General features: G+C 54.7%; 9 protein-coding genes across 9 annotated transcripts; all 9 read right to left on the minus strand.

Moving 5' to 3' along the window:
• Positions 1 to 17: 17 nt before the first annotated feature.
• Positions 18 to 3,273, minus strand: QC763_405030 (putative NRPS-like protein biosynthetic cluster; the record flags this gene model as incomplete). Its single annotated transcript, XM_062912147.1, has 2 exons — positions 18 to 589; positions 651 to 3,273. The coding sequence occupies 2 exons, from the start codon at positions 3,271 to 3,273 to the stop codon at positions 72 to 74; spliced, it is 3,141 nt and encodes a 1,046-aa protein (XP_062766275.1). The 3' UTR covers positions 18 to 71.
• Positions 3,274 to 3,761: 488 nt separating this feature from the next.
• QC763_405020 (uncharacterized protein) lies at positions 3,762 to 5,810 on the minus strand (the record flags this gene model as incomplete). The annotated part of the gene is made up of 1 exon (XM_062912146.1): positions 3,762 to 5,810. The coding sequence occupies one exon, from the start codon at positions 5,808 to 5,810 to the stop codon at positions 3,762 to 3,764; it is 2,049 nt and encodes a 682-aa protein (XP_062766276.1).
• A 725-nt stretch (positions 5,811 to 6,535) lies between these two features.
• QC763_405015 (uncharacterized protein) lies at positions 6,536 to 7,075 on the minus strand (the record flags this gene model as incomplete). The annotated part of the gene is made up of 1 exon (XM_062912145.1): positions 6,536 to 7,075. The coding sequence occupies one exon, from the start codon at positions 7,073 to 7,075 to the stop codon at positions 6,536 to 6,538; it is 540 nt and encodes a 179-aa protein (XP_062766277.1).
• A 912-nt stretch (positions 7,076 to 7,987) lies between these two features.
• On the minus strand, positions 7,988 to 9,100 carry QC763_405010 (uncharacterized protein; the record flags this gene model as incomplete). Its single annotated transcript, XM_062912144.1, has 1 exon — positions 7,988 to 9,100. One exon carries the CDS (start codon positions 9,098 to 9,100, stop codon positions 7,988 to 7,990), a length of 1,113 nt encoding a protein of 370 aa, XP_062766278.1.
• Positions 9,101 to 9,840: 740 nt separating this feature from the next.
• QC763_405000 (uncharacterized protein) lies at positions 9,841 to 10,562 on the minus strand (the record flags this gene model as incomplete). Its single annotated transcript, XM_062912143.1, is given in 3 exon segments — positions 9,841 to 9,874; positions 9,886 to 10,084; positions 10,144 to 10,562. 2 exon segments carry the CDS (start codon positions 10,560 to 10,562, stop codon positions 9,925 to 9,927), a joined length of 579 nt encoding a protein of 192 aa, XP_062766279.1. The 3' UTR covers positions 9,841 to 9,874; positions 9,886 to 9,924.
• Positions 10,563 to 11,044: 482 nt separating this feature from the next.
• QC763_404990 (uncharacterized protein) lies at positions 11,045 to 11,572 on the minus strand (the record flags this gene model as incomplete). The annotated part of the gene is made up of 2 exons (XM_062912142.1): positions 11,045 to 11,170; positions 11,267 to 11,572. The coding sequence occupies 2 exons, from the start codon at positions 11,570 to 11,572 to the stop codon at positions 11,045 to 11,047; spliced, it is 432 nt and encodes a 143-aa protein (XP_062766280.1).
• Positions 11,573 to 11,622: 50 nt separating this feature from the next.
• QC763_0071610 (uncharacterized protein) lies at positions 11,623 to 12,035 on the minus strand (the record flags this gene model as incomplete). The annotated part of the gene is made up of 2 exons (XM_062905990.1): positions 11,623 to 11,662; positions 11,878 to 12,035. 2 exons carry the CDS (start codon positions 12,033 to 12,035, stop codon positions 11,623 to 11,625), a joined length of 198 nt encoding a protein of 65 aa, XP_062766281.1.
• A 1-nt stretch (position 12,036) lies between these two features.
• QC763_404980 (uncharacterized protein) lies at positions 12,037 to 13,319 on the minus strand (the record flags this gene model as incomplete). The annotated part of the gene is made up of 2 exons (XM_062912141.1): positions 12,037 to 13,090; positions 13,153 to 13,319. The coding sequence occupies 2 exons, from the start codon at positions 13,317 to 13,319 to the stop codon at positions 12,037 to 12,039; spliced, it is 1,221 nt and encodes a 406-aa protein (XP_062766282.1).
• Positions 13,320 to 13,846: 527 nt separating this feature from the next.
• Positions 13,847 to 15,211, minus strand: QC763_404970 (uncharacterized protein; the record flags this gene model as incomplete). Its single annotated transcript, XM_062912140.1, has 1 exon — positions 13,847 to 15,211. The coding sequence occupies one exon, from the start codon at positions 15,209 to 15,211 to the stop codon at positions 13,847 to 13,849; it is 1,365 nt and encodes a 454-aa protein (XP_062766283.1).
• Positions 15,212 to 21,093: the final 5,882 nt, after the last annotated feature.

The following is a 21,093-nucleotide window of genomic DNA, read 5'->3' on the forward strand; positions in this document are numbered from 1 at the left end:
GTCCTGTTTGTCATTGGGTGCCTTCCTTCCTCTCTTCACGTTTTCCAGGTGACTCGATCTGAAACGTTCTTTTAAAATCCCCATTCTTCCATCCACTTCCTCATCATCCGACCGTTGATCGCACCCATCCCCGCCATCGCCTTGCTCTTTGCCACGGCGTGTCCCGTCGCGAACCTCACCTCGACCTGCTTGCGCTCCTCTCCGCCTGTGCTGGCAGCAGGTGCCTTGTTTAATCCCTCGAAGAAGTCGAGGAGTTTCAACGCGGGCATCTGCTCGATCTGCTCATCGGTGGCTGTGGGGCTAATACGCTTCAGCTCGTCGACCCAGTGGGTATAGGGGATTATTCTGATGTTGCGGGTGGGAGAGTAGAACTCTTGGATTCCGGGGACGAGGAAGGACCAGGAGATTGTGTGGGGGTTGACGAGGTTGAAGGTTTGGACGGTGGCGGTGGAGCGGTGATAGGAGGAGAGGGAGAGGTCGACGACGGCGCGGGCGGCGAGGTCGGTGGGGACCCAGTCGATGGGGGAGAGGAGGGAGGAGGGGAGGTGGAGGGTTGCGGTGGAGGTTTTGAGGAGGGAGGGGAGCCATTCTTTTGGGCAAAGGTTAGGTGTCTACTCACGGACGGGAGTAGGGGGAAAAGGGCGGCACACCTTGTCGGTTCCAAACACCGGACTTTTCAGCTGCTCCGGCGAGCTGGCCGACTCGGAGGACGGCGACCGAGTTGATGTGGCCTGCGTGGAGGGCGTTGGATAAGATGGATGCCGCGACGTGTTTTGACTCGCCATATCCCTGTTTGGCCGGGAGGCTGTTGTCTGGGTCCCAGTCTTCGCCGATGATGATCTCGCTGCCGTCTTCGGGGATGTGGCGAACGGCAGCCCAGTTGAGGATGCTTGCGACGGAGGAGATGAACACGATGTGAGGTTTGCGAGGGGAGCCTGAAGAAAAGTCGGCGCACTGCTTTGTGCCGGCGATGACGGGCTCAAAAGCCTCGAGTGTGCTGTTGAAGTTGACGGGCCAGGCATTGATGATGATCATGTCGGTTTGCTGCTGGAGAGAGGCGAAGTCATGAGGGAACTCGAGGCCAAAGTTGGGCGCCGAGGTTTCACCTGTGAAGTACTGGACTCGGGACGGGGAGATGGAACCAAGACCACGATCGTCAAAGGACTTTTGTTGACGCTCTCGGGTGTTCACAGAGCGATTGAGGCAGAAGATCCGGGATAGGTCCGGTGTGTCTAGGAGCTCTTTGAGAATGTAACTTCCCAACGATCCGGTCGAGCCGATGAGGAGGACGTTGAAGGTTGCGGGCGGTGACTTGGGAGGTGAGGGGGGTGATGCCAACTTCGGGAAGCGCGAGTGGCGGTAGATCATGGCTGACATGCGCTCTTCGCGGGAGACCGCATTCTCAGGGCTTTGGTCTTTTTTAGAAGCACTAACTGCCTTTGCTAACTGGACGACAGTCGGATTGTCATAGACTGTTTTGGCGTTGCATTTAAGGCGAGACGAAGTCAAGATACGGCTAAGCTGCAATGCCTGCAACGAGTCGGCGCCCAGTTGGAAAATATTGGCATCATCAGTCAGCCTTGCCGCCCGACTTCCGAGGACAGAGCGGACGGTTTTCCGAACAAGTTCTTGAACATCATCATTGCTTTGGCCTGCTGCATCAGATTCCTCGACGGCCATTTCCTGCGTCTTGTAAAGCTCCTCGATCTCGGTTTCGTACAGCTTACACGTCGCCTGTCTCATCATGGAGCCTTTGGAAGCTCGTTTGAACGGCTTTTCTGGCTTGGTCAACATAATTGTTGACCTCCACACTCTCGCATACGCAGGATACTCGGCGTTGGCCTCCTCGATCACCGGCCAGATCTTGTCGATAAACTCGTCCTTGTCATCACCCTGATGATTCTTTGATGGCTCAATCAGTATCCCTGCTTGGAAATGTCCCGCGCCAAGCATCAAAGCCCCCTGAACCCACGGATGGCCATCAACAATCTTCTCAAACGCCACGGGGTTGACCTTTTCTCCGTTACTCAAGACAATGATATCATCCAGCCTCCCGACGAACTTCCACAGCCCCTTCTTGGTGGGATGCTCCTCAAACAGGTCATGAGTCCGCCATTCTTGCAATTCCGGAAAGTTCCAAAAGGCAAACTGGTACTTGCCATCTGGACGCCGCTTGATCACCGCCTCTGCCAAGTTGGGGTTCTCCTCCGTCGGCTCCATCACCATGCCAGCCTCTAGGTTCCACTCGAAATACTGCCAGTCTTTGGGGTCTTGGAGCCGGAGCGTAGGCATGAAGAAGGCCTCGGTGGATCCGATGCCGTTGTAGAGGGAAGTCACCTCTGAGATTTGGTTCCCGCACGCTTCTGCCAGAGGGGCGCCACCGTAAAACACAAAGTCCAGAGTGGAGAGGACGGAGAGGCCAGTCGGGAGGCGGCAGATGTCCTCTATCATAGAAGGGGCCGAGGCAAGGGCGCTGGGCTTGGTCTTGACGATACATTCCAGGATAAGCTCCGCTGTGGGTGGCTTGTCGGCTGGGAGGAGGACGATGGGCTTTTGGTAGTGGAGGGCACGGAGGAGGAAGTTTATGCCAAAGATGTGGAAAAAGGGAGTCACGGATAAGACGAGGCGGGTGAGGAGGAGAGAACAGTGGGTGCTGGTGCGGCCTGGCGGGGTGGGGATCGATGTGATCGTCTCAAAGGTGGAAAAGACGCCGGCCTTGATGTGGATGGGCTTGGGGAGGCCGGTTGTGCCGCTTGTGTGGAGGATTATGAGAGTCTCATGGTCTGAGTAGCTAGCCCGTCCCTTTGGAGTTGTCGAAGCGGGGGTGAACGGCATGAGAAGTTCGTCGACGGTTGGGATCTGGAGCATTTGGAGGCTCGGCATGGATGTCGACAACTTGGCGATATGAGAAAAGAATTCCCCCGAGCAAAGAAACTTTGAGCATTTTGTTGTCCTGAGGAGCGCCAAATTCCCCTGTTTTGAGTTACGGGGTGACGGTGAAAGGGTCCTGTAGCCTGCCTTGAGGGCGCCGAGAATGACAAAGGGGTACCGGATATCATTAATACCCATGTAAGCAAGCACCTCCTCAGTCTCTCCTGGCCCAAATTTCCGGACGATGAAATCGGACGTCGCGTCGACGGCATTTTTGAGGAGGGAAAAGGTGATGTCCTCCCAGCCGGCTTCACCTTGGAATGGAGTCACGGGGATTTTGGCCCACACGTCGTCCGGTTTGTCTACGGCCAGACGGTCGACAAGGACGGTAGGGGACAACATGTTGAACGACGAGTTTCTTGAAGACTTGTTGTGAAGATATGGAATTGCTCAGGTTATGGGGGTGTTTTATCCCGCGCTTGGAGGTCCGTGGCGACCGTGTTCAGACATTCATGACGTGCATTCACGTCATGTCTCGGCCAGACCCTGAAGGCCGCTCACTCATCAGATCCTCCTCTCAACTTTTGTGGTCTGAACATGCAGAGTGGACTCCGACACCACGCAGGCGGTACCTGTGCTACGGATAGGTCAAAGTCATGCACGGCCCGAGGATGATCATATGATATCGAACACATCATGATCCGAATCACGGTTTCGGGTAGTGGGCGTTCTCAGCTAGCACTTTCATGACAGACACGGCCTATGGCTGCTGCAGACAAAAGACATTTCATGCGGTGCTTACCGGCATGGCGTTCTACCAACACAAAACGTCTGTTGAGGTGGTTGGGAAACAAGCCTTTCTTCAGAGATATCTAGGTACACAGGAACACTCAAGGCTTTTTGCACAAACGCCCGTTCTGAGTCGGCAGCCCCGGCAGCTGTCCTTCTACCTCCCAGTCCTCGCTTCCGACAGCTGTATGCGCGTAGAACAAGCCAGTCGGATCATACTTCTTCTTCAGTTGGAGCAGTCTCGGATAGTGCGAGCCGTAGAAAGACTGTTGCCAGTTCGGCTCATTGATATCACCCTCGGACAGGTAGCTTCCCGCCCCTGGGCTCACCTGTCTCCACCTCGCCATCCAGTCATTCGTTAAAATGTTGCTCTGCGCTTGGATGACGGCAGGGCTGGCATCGGCAGGCCAGGCAGCTGCGAGAATGAAGAAGCCGGTTGTCTCTCTCCAGGCGGGGTTGACACTGTTGGTCTGGTTCACGGCTGAGTTGGGGGCAGCACGGATGTTGTAGCCAATCAAGATACCGCCTGCCTCGACGGCATACCGCACAGCAGCCATCGTTTCGTTCCTCTTGGTTGGGTTGATGAAGTTGTCTTTTGGGAAGAGCCGAGATGCGGCGCGGTTGTCAGCCCCTCCCACGTTCTCTGGGGGGAAAGTGCCAGAGTGTGCTTGGTATAAGCTGGGGTATTCGTTCCAGACAGGATCAATAGAAATGCCGAGATTGGCGAGGTCGTCCAAGAAGGGCTGGATAAGAGGTTGGAATTGAGCGAGCGTCATGTTGCCTCCCCACAGGGGGTTCATGCTGAAGAAGAACTGGCCCGGGCCAATATTTACAATGAGCCAGTACCCGTAGGCGCCGACCGCAGTGAAGGTGTCGAAATAGGTTGTGTATGCTTCCACACCAGCCCAGAAAGTGTCCGCTGTGACATTGGGGGAGGTGCCAAAGACGAAGCCGAGAGTCGAAACGGGGATCTGAGGGTAGGCCTTGACAGTCACCGAGGTGACCACACCATAGGTGCTGCCGCCGCCTCCTCGGAGAGCCCAGAACAGATCGGGGTACGAGCTTTGGCTGGCGGTGACGAAACGACCGTTGGGAAGTACGACGTCGAGCGAGAGAACTTGGTCGGCACCCATGCCTACAAGCGAAGACATGGGGGAGTGGCCGCCTCCGGCGATATACCCGCCCGCCATACCCACAGTTCTGCACTCACCGCCAACGACGGTGACGTTGTGTGCCTCGGCAGCTTGGTAGACTTCCTCTGTCTCTACCCCGGAACCTAGCTTGAGAGCTGGCCCCGAGTGTCCGTTGCAGGTGTAATCCGGAATGTACTGGATATCTTTGAGCTTGTGAGTCCAGATAGACAGCGAACCAGCACCCATAGACTTGTCGGCGAAATCATGACCCGTGTTCTTCACCACCAGCCGGATGTTGGTTGCGCGAGCAAAGTTGAGTGCCAGCTGAATCTGGGATACCTTGGTAACGGCGACGGAATAGGATGCATACCCTCCCAAGGTGCAGTTGTCGTAGATCTGGCTGGGGTGATCCAAGGGCATACAGGTTTGCCCTTGCCAGAGCGGGAACATGGCCGAAGTTGGGTCCTCGACATGGAGCTGCGGTCTGTTCCAGTTTGTTTTGACGTATTCACACTGAGCGGCGTCGTACTGAGGCCAGTCGCTGTAGCATGGAGCGGCGAGGGGAACTGTCTTGATGAGCGCGCCCCCGAGCGTCAGGTTGAGGAGGTTCCACACCGAGTTGGATGGCCAGAGGGGATCTCCGGGGAAGGTTTTGCATCTCGGTCTTGGGATGCCACCGATGATTTTGGAGCTCGCCGGCGTACCCTCGACGGGACCAAAGTCAAAGAGCTCTGCGTTATTGGTGCTGTTGATGGCCGCTTTGGTCAAGACATTGTTTTCCCAGGAGAAACGGGAGGGGCATGTTGCCGTCGTTTGGTCAGCTAGAACAGTTAGTACAGCTGCGACAGTTGTCGCCCGGAGGTTGACTGTGACCATGTTGAGGCCGCTGAGAGGATTATGAGTGAAGCTATCAGGGAGGGATGAACTCACCGAACCAACGATGTCGGCCTTTATAGGAGTTGTCCCCCCTCCGCCCGAAGAATCCCAGCTAAAGCACAACCTGCAGCACAATGGCATGGTGTTGAAGAACCAACCATACCGAAAATACTACCCAAGACTGGACTAACGCTGCCACAAGGCCCCGGACTGGCTACCGGCCCAGACAGGGACCCCTTTCCCCGCTGGTCACCCCCTTGCCGTTAACAGGGGCAGTCCACTGGGAACCAATTGGGAACGATGTCCGCTGCAGTCTTTCACCGCGCGGCGGTGGCCGGAATTTCAATATAGCTGCTGACTTGCATTCGCAGGTACAGCACAAGGCCTATAACGGCATTGGGCCAAATTTCCACGTGAGATATCAGCCGGTGCCGGGTTACACGACAGAGCATTCTACGCCACTTTCCCGGGTCGCCGATAGGATGTTGGAGGATGTAGGTTTTCCAAGCGAGGAAAATAATCACAACCCAACATCCCGTCTCGCCGGTCCTTTGTCAGCTGGAAAAGTGGCCCGAGTCGAATCTCCGGTTCTTGAGCGGCACCATGTGCATGCCTTATTGGATTCGCCCTCAATGGAATTAGAAGATAGGTGTATGACAGATTCGAGGAAAGGTAGGAAAGAGTGTCTGATCGATTTACTAGAACGGAAACGAACATTGGAGACAGTACGGGCGGTGTACAGAAAATAGAAAATCTCCCTTTCCTCCGCAAAGCTTGGCCAAACTGCTCGTGTACTCGCTGACCCTCCAGATTGCCACACTTCCAATAGCTTCCTGCACTTCACCATGGCCTTTACATGACGGGAATCAAGGGGCATTGACAACCTTGAGCTCCAACCCAGCCCGATCACCACCCTCATCAGTGTTGTGCACCGTATTCTTGATCATCCCATCCGTGTTCTTGAAAACCCGACGCGAGCCCTCAATCTTCCCGTCGAGATCCTTGGTGCTGGTGCTGGTCCCCTCAAACAGCAGCATCTGGTAGTTGACAAGCACCGACAAGTCAGAAGGGCGAAGCGTCAGGGTCAAGTGCACCTCGACGCGGATCTCGCCGCCGACTCTGGCCTCGTAGGTGACTTTCTGGGTGTACCCGGTCTTGGTGCCGACGATGACGGGGGCGAGGGTGTGGGTGCGGGTGTATGTTCTGTGGTTGACCGGCCAGGGCTCGTCGTCGCGGATGACGAGGGTGGAGGAGAGGTTGATGGTGCGGGAGACGACCTTTTCTCGGGCGGAGAGGTCGGTGGGCGAGCGGACTTCAATGGTTGAGACCGGGGCCGGGACCGGGGCCGGAGCTGGGGAGGCTTGGATGGCCGTGAGGAGGCCGAGGAGAAGGAGTGAGAGCTTCATTTTGGGGTGAATAGATGGGGCGGTTCAACTATGAAGGTTGGCGATTCTGAGACTTGTGTTTAGTGCTTAGCTGTTGAGTTTGAGTTGATGAAGTGAGAGTCGACATGTCGTGAGGACGGGTGCTTGTACTTATAGACGAGAAAAGCTCCTGTCTATGGGTCTTGTCCCTCCCAGGATGCCTCTTCTTTCAGTCATGAACCGCTCATGATCATCAGAGGCGTCTCATCATTTCAGCCAGGCAAAAATAATACTATCACGAGCAAGAAGTCAACAGCCTTCGGCATGCTTCGCAAATCCGACAGACGTCTTGGCGTACATCCGCGCAAGCATTGGTTCAACAACAGGCGTCTTGTTATGAGTTCGGCGTTGATGATATTCTATGTCTCTCCCGCCTGGCTTAACACCGCCGGACAAAAGCATGCGCATCTAGGATGAATACCATTTCCATCTCATTGAACGTTTTGGGCAAGCCATCTATCTGACGGTGGCTGTGGCGTGGCAGCTGTTGGTGGTGTAACAAACTCAGGGTGGTTTTCGAAAAGACAATTGGTGAACACCATCAGCCGCAAATCCGAAAATCATTTCCAGAAACACATGAGACTTTGAGGCTGATTCTTGTAGCTGCGGCTGGTTAGTTAATGATGAAAGGGGCATAACACCGAGTTATCATCACAGATCCCAAAAGCAGGGAATCGATGCTGGGCAGTCAGCCGCAGCTCTCCTTAATCTTGGCGACACAATGGTTGATGATGAGAACTGTCTTCGACTGGCTGCATCCGTGAATTTATCTATGAACTAGAAATAAAAGCACTTGAATGTTCAGTCCGACAAGCTAGATGTCTGCCCCAACTGAGCTTTATATACTATGGTTGGCAGCTGCTATCTCCCAAGTGTGCTCAGGTTTCAACCCATTCAACGGGGAGTGAGCTTGAGAAGTCTTCCACCGGCACCATCCTCCAGCACCCACAATGCGCCATCAGACCCCTGTCGGACACAGCGAATGCGTCGTCCGAGTGAGATGCGCTGAGCCTCCCGCGCCGTGTTGCCGGTAATCTCCACGCGCACCAAGCCCTGAGCTCCGAGGGCACTGATGATGGCATTACCCCTCCAGTTGCGGAACAGGTCACCCTTGTAGATAATCACGCTGGATGGGGAGATGACGGGGTTCCAGAAGGCTTTGGGCGCAATGAACTCGGGGCGTGTATTGTGGTTCGGGATAGGCCTGCCGTCGTAGTGGTTGCCCTGGGACACAATCGGCCACCCATAGTTGCCGCCTCTCTCAATCAGGTTGAGCTCATCACCGCCCATCGGTCCCATCTCAACCTCCCAAAGACGGCCCTGCTCGTCGAAGTCGATGCCCAGGGGGTTGCGGACACCCAGTGCCCAGACTTGACTACCGACTGTGCCAGTGAACGGGTTGCCGGCCGCGACCGTTCCGTCGTCGTTCAAGCGGATGATCTTGCCGAGGTTGGAAGTCATGGACTGAGCAGGGTCAAACTGCTGCCTCTCTCCGGATGAGATCCAGAGGGTAGAGTTGGAGTCGAAGAGGATGCGGTGGGCGAAGTGACCGTCGCCGTTGACCTTTTGCGACTGGCGCCAGATGACCTCGACGTTTTGCAGAGCGCCGCCGCCGCTGGTGTTGAGCACCAGCCTGGCCCGCGCAACCGCAGCGCCAGACCCTCCGGTGCCGGCTTCGGCATAGCTGATGTATACCAGGTTGTTCTCAGAGAAGCGGGGGTGCAGGGCGACGTCTCCGAATCCACCCTGGCCTCCGTAGCGGACTGAAGGCACACCGGTGATGGTGCCCTTGGCCTTGGTGTTTGGATCAACAAGACGGAGCTGGCCCCTCTTCTCGGTCACGAGGATGCGGTTATCAGGCAGGAAAGCAAGAGCCCATGGTTCGGCAAAGTCGGTGATCGCTGCCGTGTTGAATGGGGAGTTCTGACGAGCTGTCACGGTCGATGGTGCTGCCCAAGCACCGGTTACCAACGCCAGGGCGTAGGCGGTAGAAAGTCCGAATCTCATGGTTACTGGCTCTTTGCTATTCAGTGCCTGGCCAGAAAAGAGGTGACAGCCTCTTCAGGGTGGTTGGGCAGATGGGTCGAACTATATAGAAGCTGTTGTTACTCAGTGCTTGTTATGGGAATTAGGTCGGTTGGTGCTGCGGCAATAGCCTATTCAAGAAACCAAGGGATCAACAACTCCTGACCTTGTTCAGGCTCTTCGCACGTATTGGTGGACTTATAGCCGATAAACAAACAGGTAGAGAATACCACTCCGCAGTTCTTGTCCCGGGTCTTGGCTGGTCGGTGGTGTATGAAAGAGGCAAGTGACCTCTCCCCTCCAGGGGCGCCGGGATTATCAACATATATTTGCTATAGCTGTGACTTCTTGGCGGGTTGGCACCTTTCTTGGCGGGCCTTTGCCATGCGTAGACCGGCACTTGCGGCGATCGATCTCTTGTCCCAGGTCATACGGCCGGAAGGATTGTCGAATACGCCCAGTTGTGCTGCGTACCGTGGGACCTTGGGGAATGCAATGACGTCGTTGCAAGGAATGAAGAGGGTGGTGGTTAAGTGAGACAGAGCTGAAGGGATCTGGTATCAGGGGCTTGCTCCTATTATAGGTGTCTGACCGAACCGATGACGTTTGCTATAAAGTAGTAATCATGCCGGTGACAATGCGCATGGATTTGGAAGGCCAGGGTAGGCACTGGTTGACCTGCCTGTCTCGAACTTTCACTTTCTTCACCTTCTTCGATAAGAGTGCATGCAGTCTGATACCTAACCGTTGACAAATCTCCAACAAATCTCCAATTCTTTCATCATAGATACACATGCCGACAGTCTTTACAGTGCCGTCACACTCCCCGCTCCAATCGTAACATCAACTGGCGCGCATTTGATCTCGCGAGCGCTGTATATTTGTCCAGGCGTCCAGCTAGGATTCTCCGTTGTCACGTCGGTGCATGACAGGGTTAAGGTGGTCGCTCCGCTCACAGAAAACAGCCTGCTCATGTTTGTCAGTGAGCTGGCTACCAGGTATACATAATGCATTGGGTAACCTACTTGTCACTGCAGTCAATAGTCTCACTGATCTCCAACGTGCCAGCAGGTCTGCTGAATTTGAATCCAACCTTCGCCCCAGCCGGCACACTAGTTCCCGCCAGTGTGCACGCATACTCGACGGTCCCATAGAAGAAGTCGGACAGCTGGCTGCTAGAAGCACTGCACGAAGCGGTGTACGGCACGACATCGTTGGAAACGTTGAAGTTGACATAACCCCACGAGTTCTGGTGGGCCGGGTTGGTGAAGACGTAAGAGGCATGGAAGTCGAAGTCGTCGACTGTCCATTTCAAGGCCTCGAGCGTCTTTGTGCACGTTTTGACTGGATCTGGAGGCCCCCCGCATTTGCCATCTCTTCGTTTGTGTGGGGTGGCGGTCGAGAAGCTCAGGAGCGTTATAAGGGTGACGACGGAGGCTTTCATTTTGATGTTGCGTAGAGTACGACGAGATGGGAACCTGGGAGGACTCTGGGGGAACGTCAAAAGAGTGCCAAGTACTCCGCACCAGCTTTTTAATACCCGAGGATTGACGCGCCTGGGGAAGTTTGGTATCTCCAAAAGAATCCGATTCGGCTTTCAGCTTCTCACCTCACGAGTCACGCCACCCACACCCCTGTTTACTTTCCTAGCGGCATTGCGGCCTATCAAAGCCCTAGTGGCTGCACGCGTCTGCCAACAGTGTTCTCCGCGCTTACAACGTGGCATGATTGTGGTAACCTTCGGTGTGGCTGACTGAAGGCGTAACCTGTGCTCAAAGAACACGCTTCCTCGATATGCAAGCATCGAGACTGTTTATGAAAACGAAATACATAGGCGCTATATGTTTCAAGCCCATTGCTCTGTCGCTTCCCACCGCAACATCCTACTGGCTTCAAGCCTCCTCGCTCCCCCCCGGCATAAAACCCTCACAGCTTCTCATTAACCCACTCACTCTCATACTTGACACCACTCAACTTGAACAACTGTGTAATCGGGCATCTCCTCTCCACTTCAGAAACAAACTTGTCAAACTTGTCCCCCTCCACATCCGTCTGCACCCGCACACTCAGCTTCAGACTCTCCCAGTTCGGGTTCCCCTGCTCCCCGTTGACCAGCACAGCCGTTGGAAGCTGCGCTTCGACGCTCACGTCCCACTTTCCAAGCTTGATCCCATGATTACTCGCGACAACAGAGCCAGTGACTTGGTTGCATGCGCTCAGACTGGCAAGGGAATAGACAACCGGTGAGGGGGCCGAGTCAGCGCCGCCGAGAACGGAATAGGTGTCCGCCGTGAAGGTGTATGGCTTCCCTGGAACTGAAACTTTTTGAAGGGTACCAGTGCCGGTGCCGGTGACTTTTACAGGGAGTATCTGGAAGCGGGCGGGGGTGGTTGAGAATCGGCGCCGGGCGGCTTGGCGTGCGGTTGTGGTGAGGCGGGTCGTGAACTTGAACATTGTGATTCCGGCAATGCTCAAGAGAAATATTTTGTAGTGTGCAGGTGAGGTTACAGCGAGGTGTTGAAGTTCAGATGTCTACCAACCTCTCTGTAATTGTATGTAAGTGAATAGGTGTTGCCATTCTGGCGTGATACAACTCCAGAATGACGAAAACGAAACTATTACGTACTGTTTCTGGGCGTTTGTCCTAGTGTGTAACAGTTCGTGAACCTCCATAGGGCTGAAATAAAGCTTTACGATTGTGATGATGAGTAAGGGACTTGTCTGGATACAGTGTGGAAGCCAGCTGCGGGTTAACCTACCTTTTAATCACGTTCACGTACCAGAAGATATCGCACAAGCTTGGGAGGGTTCGCAAGGAAACATGGGGGTGATGCATCGCTTTGTTCTTGCTACCAGGGTCAAATACTTGGATGCCATTAACGATTGTCTCCACGCCTACCATTGCGGGAAAAAACATTTCAACTGTCCTTGGGCTTGATCAAGTGGCAGTCTGACCGAATGTCTGAGCCCGTGGTGCCACTGGACAGATACAGACCATTACCACACTCCAGAATGTTCATCTTCCCCCGCCCTGACATGTACACTTCGTTGGTGACGGGGTTAATGCACGCCTTCACTCTCTCGTGTGTGCCGGCCGCGACAGCAGCCTCAACAACAGACTTTGTCCTGACCACCACTTGCACCGAGGGGCCGGTAGGGCTCTTGCTGACATACGCGTCCAGGGCCTCCGTGTTTCCTGTAGGGTACTTGAGTCCCAAGTAACCGTTGCTATCAGTGGTCCAGATGGCAGTGAATGATGTCGAACTTGGACGACCGCCGGCAAAGCTCTGCCAGGCCACGATGTTGCTGTTGACGACGTTCATCCACCGGGTCGATCCGTCCCAAAATGGCGAAACAGAGGCCAGGAATACCGTGCCCGTTGGCTTGCACGCGAGCGATACCACGCTCGTAGGGGTCGACGTTGTGAGGACAGTAGTCGTCTCGGAAGCAGTGACAGTGTCGGTAACGGTTGCCAATTCTGTGGCGGAGACGATGTCCGTGACAGTGGCCGAAATAGTCTCCGTGACAGTGATGACGTCGGTCTGGGTGCTAGAGAGTGTGGCCACAGTCGTGGTGATGGCGTCACCAGCTGTCACGGTGACAGTCTCGGTCGCTGCGGCTGCCGTGACGGTGGAGGGTTCAATGCCGACGCAACTGCAGGCCTTGACATACTTCTCCCAGTCGGCACACACAGCCGTGACATACTCGGGGAGAGAAGACGCAACATCGCGAGCCGTCATCTGCTGTTGATAGACGAACGCAGTCGTGGTGACGGCCGAGGCCGATTCGACGACGGTGGTAGTAACGGGAACTGTGGTGGTTTCGAGGACGATACTTGTCTGTGTGGCAGCTGTGATTGTGGTCGTCTCAGTGAAGAGGACTGTTTCGGTCGAAGCGGTTTCGGTTGACGTCTCAGTGAACAAAGCAGTTTCGACTGCGCTCTCGATCACCGTCAATGTCTCGGTCAAGGTGCTGCATTTGACTCGTCAGTACCTTTGGGTATAGTACATTCGCTGCGGTCCAGGGCAACTTACACAGCCGAGGGTGTCAAGGTAACGACCAGATTGGCCGAACAATCAGCAATTCCATCATCATTGGCCAAGACAACCGCTTTCAAACAGTTGTTGCTGCGACAGCAAGCAGCAGAAGCTACCTGCAGCAGGGCAGCACCAGTCAGAGCAACAGCCCCAAAGTTCTTCATGGCTAAAACGAGTGACAGAAATCAAAAGAGTGACACGGAGTTTGATTAGTGAAAGAACATGGGCAACCTTTTGTTTTGATCGAGGGCCCAGACCCTTTTATCCCATACCTACTCTCATGGCCATCTGGTGTTTGCGGCGGCAGAAACAGGGGCTGTTCGATAGTGTTGTTTTGGCGATCCAGACCCTCGGGAACGTTGAACTATTGAGGCACTTGAGATTGCTTGCTGGAGGCTGACCAACCACAGACGAAGAGGAATGGCAAGATATTGGATACGATTGGATGTGCTTGATAGAAAAGAAGAAACGGCCCAATTGGGCAATTATTCCATGTTCAGCTCCCCACCTCGACCCAAATCAAGGTGTTCGCCTTGGGCCCCTGTCGAAGGCACAGACCATCATGCAGGGCGCATTTTTGGAACAAATCCTCCGGGGCTTGAAAAAATAAAAAATAGAAAAAGGAGTCAAATGCTTCTGGAAGCAATCTTGACCGCAGAGGGACATGACGTGGTCACCTTCCAAGAGGCGATCAGTCACCCAACCGCGAGCCCGGTCCTCCTGGGAGTGTCAGATCGATCGTGTCTCTTCCCGGCTTCAACCTGTTGCTCCCCGAGAACGTGGCCTCCAACAAGTGAAAGCCCCCAGACAGATTTCTCGGCAACTCAAACGTCACTCGTCCCTCGTCCTTTTCCGTCAACACATACTCCAGCTCAACTTGCTCTCCAACTAACCTCACCACACCTTCCACCACCTCTCCCGGTCCTGGTGTCACCGAGACCGATATAAACGTCCCATCATCCGAACTCCCATTTCCTGGCGCAAACATGGCCCTCACCAACGTCGGTCCAGTAGGCGGCTCCTGCCATCCATGCTTCGTCATCCCCCACTCGGGTTTATGTTGATAGCAAGGCACACACCCGGGCCAGTACGATCCGTTCTCCGGCACCCCTCCACTGACTGGATTTCTATACCCAAACCACATTCTCTGAATTTCTGGCCAAGAAATATACCTTTCCCTCCCTCCCATAAACCCAACCTCTCTTTCCCCTTCCATCTCATTCAGCCAGAGATCCGGCGGGTACTGCCTAACCAAGTCTCTGGGAGGAGGCTGATCCGGCGCGTCCTTGTCTCTCACTTCCACACCTCCCCAGCCTTCTTTCCAGCTATTCATTGTCCAGTAAAACTCATCAATCGTCAAACTCCACAGCTTCCAGCTCCCATTCTCATCTAGCACCATTTGGTCATGGTACATGCCCCCTCTGATCGTCCCTGCAGTCTTGTCGGTGGCTGGTTGCAGCAGCCTCGCTCTCAAACTCGCTGAACGCCCGTCTTGGGAAACGTGAATCACCGGCTGCGGCCTCCAGTGAAAGGATATAGCAGATCGGGTGGGACGAGCGGACGTGCCGTATGCTTGTGTGCATGCCTCCAGGACTCTCTGACGGGTGTGGTAGAATCCGGCAAACGGTGACTCTTTGTTGGCATATGGGTGGTGGATGGCGGCCATGAGCGAGCAGGCGGCACCGTCGATAAAGTCGATATAGAAGCCATAGGCGTTGGAGATGGATTCTGCGCCTTCGTAGCCATATGACCTAGAAAGGCGACGGGATAGCTCTTCGAGGGAGTCTGCCGTCGCTGTCTGAGCGATAGGCTTGTTGGTACCCCTCGTGGTGTAATCCAGCAACACTGGATCAACAGTACTCGCTGGCATAACTCCCCCGTGCCCCCAACCATCAGAGTAATTCGCCACAACCAACGGTGCGATCGTGACATTGAGAAACTGCCAGATCCCATTCCGCCTGACAAATGAGTTTTGGAAGAAGCTAAACCGCCACGATGCCGTGCCCTTCTCCTGGTCCCCAACCAACCCAATCTCGATCCCTCTCGCATCCGCCATCCTCTCCGCATCCGGCACGTTTTCGTCAACCTCCTGCCGGATCTTGACCACCGTATCAAAAATGAGATGCTCGTTCAGAACCCCCTGCTTCAACCCCTCACCCCCCATCCACCTCTCCAACCCCTCCTTTATCCCCCCCGGCCCCTCAAAAACTCCCACATTATCCACCCTCACCACCCCCCAACTATGACTCCCAAACAGCTCCCCCACCTCCCCCCACAGCCTCCGATCGACATAATACCCCCAAGCATGCTGCAAGTTCCTCACCTCATCCTCATCGTTCAAATCCTCTATTCTCCTCTCCAACCCGACACCCTCCGGTCCCTCCCCAACCACACCCGCAACCCCCCTCGGAATCGGCACCCCCGCCTCCTCGGCACTATAATGAAACTCAGGCACCAACCCGAAATCCATTCCCCCAACATTCCTCCACCCACCCTCATAACCCCCCTCGTAAAGCTCATGATACCTCATCACCCCTATCTCCCACCTGCCCTCCTGCGTCACAGAGTACTCATTCTCCCATATCCCCCCCCTCATCCTCGTGGCCCCCTTCCCGTCCCCCTGAAACCTCCACCCGTTCCACCTCCCTTCCGCCGTCTTGCCATCCACAGCTAGGTTCACCAGCGGTGTGGCAAGAACCATCGTGTCGAGTGATCCAGGCAGGCGGCCGTTCATGTCCCCCGCGTCCGCCTCAAGCCATGTCTTGATCGCCTCGGGACCCTGGATGGAGGTGTTGCCCCAGAGTAGAGTACCCTCGGGAGCGAACAGCGCCGCCATGTCAGCGTAGCGGCCGAACTGGGCTAGCTGCGCAAACGTTGAAGTTACATCCTTGATCTCGCGGAGGGACTCGATGCGAGAGACATTGTGGGCTAATTCCTCGACCGTCACCGCGTCACACACGCCAGCCCCGGTGGCCGTCCACAAAAGCAGTCGTAATAGCCTCATGTTTTGGTGGGAATAGGATTGTTCGAGGCGCGGGGTACCCTGGAGGGCCCCCAAGGTGCTCTCGGTCACAATGTCATGTTAAATGGTCGTTCTCAACAACACCTTGATCAAACACTGGATTCATCTGCCGAGGACAACCCCGCTACCTGGGCCTCTTTATCCCAGAGGACGTCTAAAGCTATATTATGCCTGTATGTTTTTCTCCGCTTGTGCCTATTGGCTAAATAGTGTCCTTGATTCCGACGACCCTCATATCCCCGTCCGCTTCCACCATGGAATCCGTGCAGGTAAGCTTCATGTTGAAATGCGCCTACTAAAGAGTAGCCATGTATTTTATCAAAGCAATGTCAATCCTCCCCAAGCCGTTCCCATCTACTCTTCACATCGAAACCCCCTCATTTCATACATATGTTACACACGGCCCAAAGAAATCCACAATCTCCCTATTGGAGTCGACCTTCACCCAGTCGGGCAAGCCGTCCGGCCACGAGGTCCTGCCAGACTGAACCTCCTCCTTCATTTGATTTTCGCGAGTGACCGCCATAGTTTCGTTCGTCGACATGTTCGAGCTTGCTGGCGATTCTTGGTACACAAACATTGGCGAACTGCTAGGGTAGGGTGTATCACCCTCATCAGAGTTCAAGTCCTTGCAGGTGTTTGAAATTTCAAACTTTTTGGCAATGCCTTCAAACAACACCACGTCAGAGGCGCCAGGTCTGAAGGCCGTTGGACTTGTGAAAGGCATTTGAAACCGCGGCCAGGCCGCACCGGGCGTTTTCCGTATGACTGAAGTGTTCGCTGCACAAAGCTCGTCCAGACTGGGCAAGTCGGCCTCATCGTCTGTCTCTGAATGGCGAGGAGGTTGTGCGGCTGTACGGACTTCATTTGCTCGTTGGGGCTTGGACTTTGTTATTACATTCTGCTCCGCCTTGATGGTGGCGGAATCGCCTTCATCATCGGTATAGGATGAAAGATCGATACACTCCAGATCCTCCTCTGTGAACCCGTACGCATTCCAGTCTACTGTGGCAGACCGAACAGGCGGGCGGACGCCTGGTGCCTGTTGAGTGGCACCGGGCCGTGATATCGACTCAATCTTGGGCCGCTTCCTATCGCCCGCAGCTTGAGGGGAAGTCTTAGAACCATCCCAGGCCTCCTCGGCCGTGCGCTTGACCTTTGGTTTGGGCGGTGCCCGCTTTCGTGGCTTGTCAAGTCCCTCTTTGCAACATCTATGAGTGCATGGCTTGCCCGTCTTTGTGAGAGTCCCACCCGCACAGTTATGATTACACTGCCACTTTCCGCTTGGAAGCTGGACTGGGGGGGATGTATCGGACTCGGGTTGAGAGGAACCCTCTTCCTGTGCCATCTCGACCAACTCATGGATTCCTGGATACTGATCCGCCTGAGCGTCTTTTTGGCCCTCCATCATAAACCTGGGTGCTTGGATAGATTGCGTGGTGAATGGTGACTGTGGGCGCAGTGTGTGACAAGGGCTGCAATATCAGGGCTTGGAACTCATGGTTCAATTCAGGCTAATAATCTTCAATGGCCTCGAAGAGCGTGATACTGAAAGATGAAGAAGGAAAATACAGTCTTGGTGATCCTGATCGCGTATTTTATCCTCCCTTGCCTGGCCCGTGCCCTTGTGGCCTCAGGCCGCTGCCAAGTCCTTCAATATCATACAGGGCCAGTGGCCTTCCTTTGATAACCGCCATGCCTTCTGATTGTCCGCCTCACTTTGACGACTGGTTCACAACGTGCAGTTACCCCTCCTTGCGGTGGTATCGACAGTGTTGTTGGTGGTGGTTGTGGGTGGTTGGCTTTTGCCGTGTGACACCATCTCCCCCCTTCTCATGCTCGCCCACGAGCTTGATGATGGCTTCAGGCCTCCATACGTCGGTCCTTGGGCTTGTCGGGGTGTTGCGCGTGGAAGGCTTGTAAGGCCGCCTTGGCTCCGTCGCTGTAGAAGTGATCGAAGGGCTCCCACGTCCAGTGTTTCCTTTGAGGCCAACCTTCCCACTTGACCAGATACTTGACTTCTTCACCCATCATGGTCGAATCTATCACCTTTTCCACTTGGTAGTCTTCTGCCTCTACCGGCGCAGCTTCTCGCAGGACCTGGTCTGGGTCAGGCAGTGCCTGGCCGCCAGCGCGATAGGGCTCGATGAGGGAGACGTGGAAGGTATTGTGGATTCGCCAGTGCTTGGGGAGAGCCAGTCGGACAGCGGTAGGCGAGATCACCTTCTGGATTTTGAACGGGCCCAGCATCTTCTTGTCCAGCTTCTTGGAGGGTCGTCGCGTCTTAATGTGTTTGGCGTTCAACATCACCAGTTGATCCTGTTCAAATAGAGGGGCTTTTTTCTTCAAGTCGGCCCACTGCTTCATACGCGAGCGGGCGTCCTCTAGTGATTTCCGCGCGCTTCCTTATGAACCTGGGTCATCCAGTGTGCGTATAGCCTGCTCGAGGGGTTGTGGACGGTGGTGTTCGAGGACGGGTTATTGGAAGCAGGGTGGTAGCCATAGTTGGCGAAGAAAGGCGACATGCCTGTGGTCGACTTGCGAGCGTTATTGTACGCGAATTCTGCCATGGGAAGTAATTCATTCCAGTTAGCCATCTCGTAGTTGACAAAGGCACGGAGATACATCTCTAATTCTTGGTTGACGATCTCTGTCTGGCCATCTGTTTGGGGGTGGAAGGCTGTGCTCATGCGACTGTTGATGCCGACAAGCTTCAGGAAGTCCTTCCACAGGTGGGCGGTAAAGCGTGAGTCTCGATCGGAGATAATATCCGCCGGAACGCCGTGAAGTCGCCAGTACTCGCGCGCGAAGATCCGTATCAAGTCGTCAGTCTTCTTTGCTTCCACGCGTAGGGGTATGAAGTGTGCCATCTTCGTGAACATGTCCACGATGACCCAGATCGAGTCGCATCTAGAGGACAGTGGTAGGTCCGTAATGAAGTCCATGGAAATCGCTCTCCATGGCTTCCAAGGAATCTCCATCGGTTGGAGCAGCCCGAAGGTGCCATGGCGGGGTTCTTGTTCTGTTGGCACTCTCTGCACCCACGTACGTATTCGCGGATGTCTTGATCCATGCCTGGCCACCAGAAATTGCGCCGTATAAGGTCGATAGTTCTGTCCATTCCCAGGTGGCCGGCGACGGCTGCGTCGTGCTCAGACTTGAAGATCTCGTCGCGTAACGCGGGGTCCTTAGGGATCCTCAACAGGTTGTTGTGGTACAGTAGGCCGTCATCCACATGCTCATTTTTGGGCGGTGTGGCCAGGTCTCTCGTATACTCAGCATCCTGGTGGGCTCGTATACTCAGCATCCTGGTGGGCGGCTGTTTTGACCTTGGCGATGAAATCATCGTTCCATGCCGGTGTAGCCGGAATACTGGCGAGCCTTGCTGAGGAAACCAGGAAGGAAGGTCCTTCATTTGGCGGTGAAAAGTGGTGATTTTTTAGGACCGAAGTGATCGGCTGGTCCTCATCTCCCCCCTTCTCAGGCCGATATTGATCGAGTCTCGAGAGCACGTCGGCCTTGCCGTTAAGACGTCCAGGGCGATACATAATGATGAAGTTGTAGGAGGCGAGCTCTTGCGCCCACCTTGCCTGGCGTCTATTTAAGACCTTTGCTGTGGTGAAGTATGCCAGGTTCTGGTGGTCGGAGTATACTTCAACGGGACCGCCAGCTTTGCTGCGTCGAAGTGAGCGAGGATGGGAGCAGTGGTGAAGGCCTCCTTGAGCCTGTTGAATGCTATCTCCATAGCTTGTGTCCATTTCCAATGGCGTGCGTCGAGCTTCAGGGATGCCGTGAGGGCTTGGGCAATGGTAGAGAACCCCTTAATAAAGCGTCGATAGAAGTTGGCGAAGCCGATGAAGGATTGGGTGGCCTTGAGTGTGGTAGGTCTTTCCCAGTTCAAGATGCAGTCTACCTTTTCCTTAGACATAGAGATCCCATGCTCAGAGATGATATACCCAAGGTATTCGACCTGCCTGGTTGCCCACACACACTTCTTTGCTGAGATGGTGAGGTTATTCTCCTTTAGCCTTCGTAATACCTCTTTTTGTGAGCCGGTCGTGCTCCTCCATAGTCTCGGCGTATATGAGGATATCATCAACGTACGCCAGTACCCCCATGTCGATTAGGTCGCTGAGGACCCCATGAACCATGGCTTGAAGGTGGCTGGGGCATTGATTAGCCCAAAATGCATGACCGTGAATTCGAAGAGGCCGTAGCGGCAGCGGAAGGCAGTCTTCCACTCATCTCCTTCTTTGATTCGTACAAGGTTGAATCCACTCTTAAGATCGATCTTGGTGAAGTACTTGGCTCCAGCGAGGCGATCTTGTAGCTCATTGATGAGTGGTAGGGGTACCTGTTAGGGATGGTAATGCCATTAAGTGATCTCCAATCCACCACGGGTCGAAGGTCGTCCTCATGCGTTCCTTTCTTCTCGATAGAGGCGTCCTTATCCACCATAAAGAGTGGAGCGCTGCAAGGGGACTTGGAAGGTCTGATCTTGCCTTCGGCCAGCATCTCATCCAGCCATGCGCGCAGGAACTTGAGCTCCTTGCCGCTGAGGGAGTAGATAGGCCCCCATGGTGGTGTCTTGCCATCCATCAGGTCGATCGTGTGGTCCCAGGGCTTGTGATCAGGTAGCCTTTTGGATATATCATGAGGACCAACGGTGCTAGGTTCCGGAAGCGTTCGGGAATAGAGTTTCGGTCGTCTTTGACGCTGGAAATGATCCTACCAGCCTTCCCAAGTACCGATAGGCTAGTGCATCGTTCGCGGCATGTGGGAGAGGTGAATACGATCTTCGTGGGGTCTTGATCGTAGAAACCGGCTGGTTGGTGTTCTTGGAGCCACCAATGTGGTAGGATGATGTCGCATTCCGCGTCGAGCTTGCTGACTTCAAATTGCAACTTGGTGAAGTG

This window comes from Podospora pseudopauciseta, chromosome 4 (assembly GCF_035222475.1).
Source record: "Podospora pseudopauciseta strain CBS 411.78 chromosome 4, whole genome shotgun sequence".
In the NCBI taxonomy this organism is placed as follows: domain Eukaryota; kingdom Fungi; phylum Ascomycota; class Sordariomycetes; order Sordariales; family Podosporaceae; genus Podospora; species Podospora pseudopauciseta.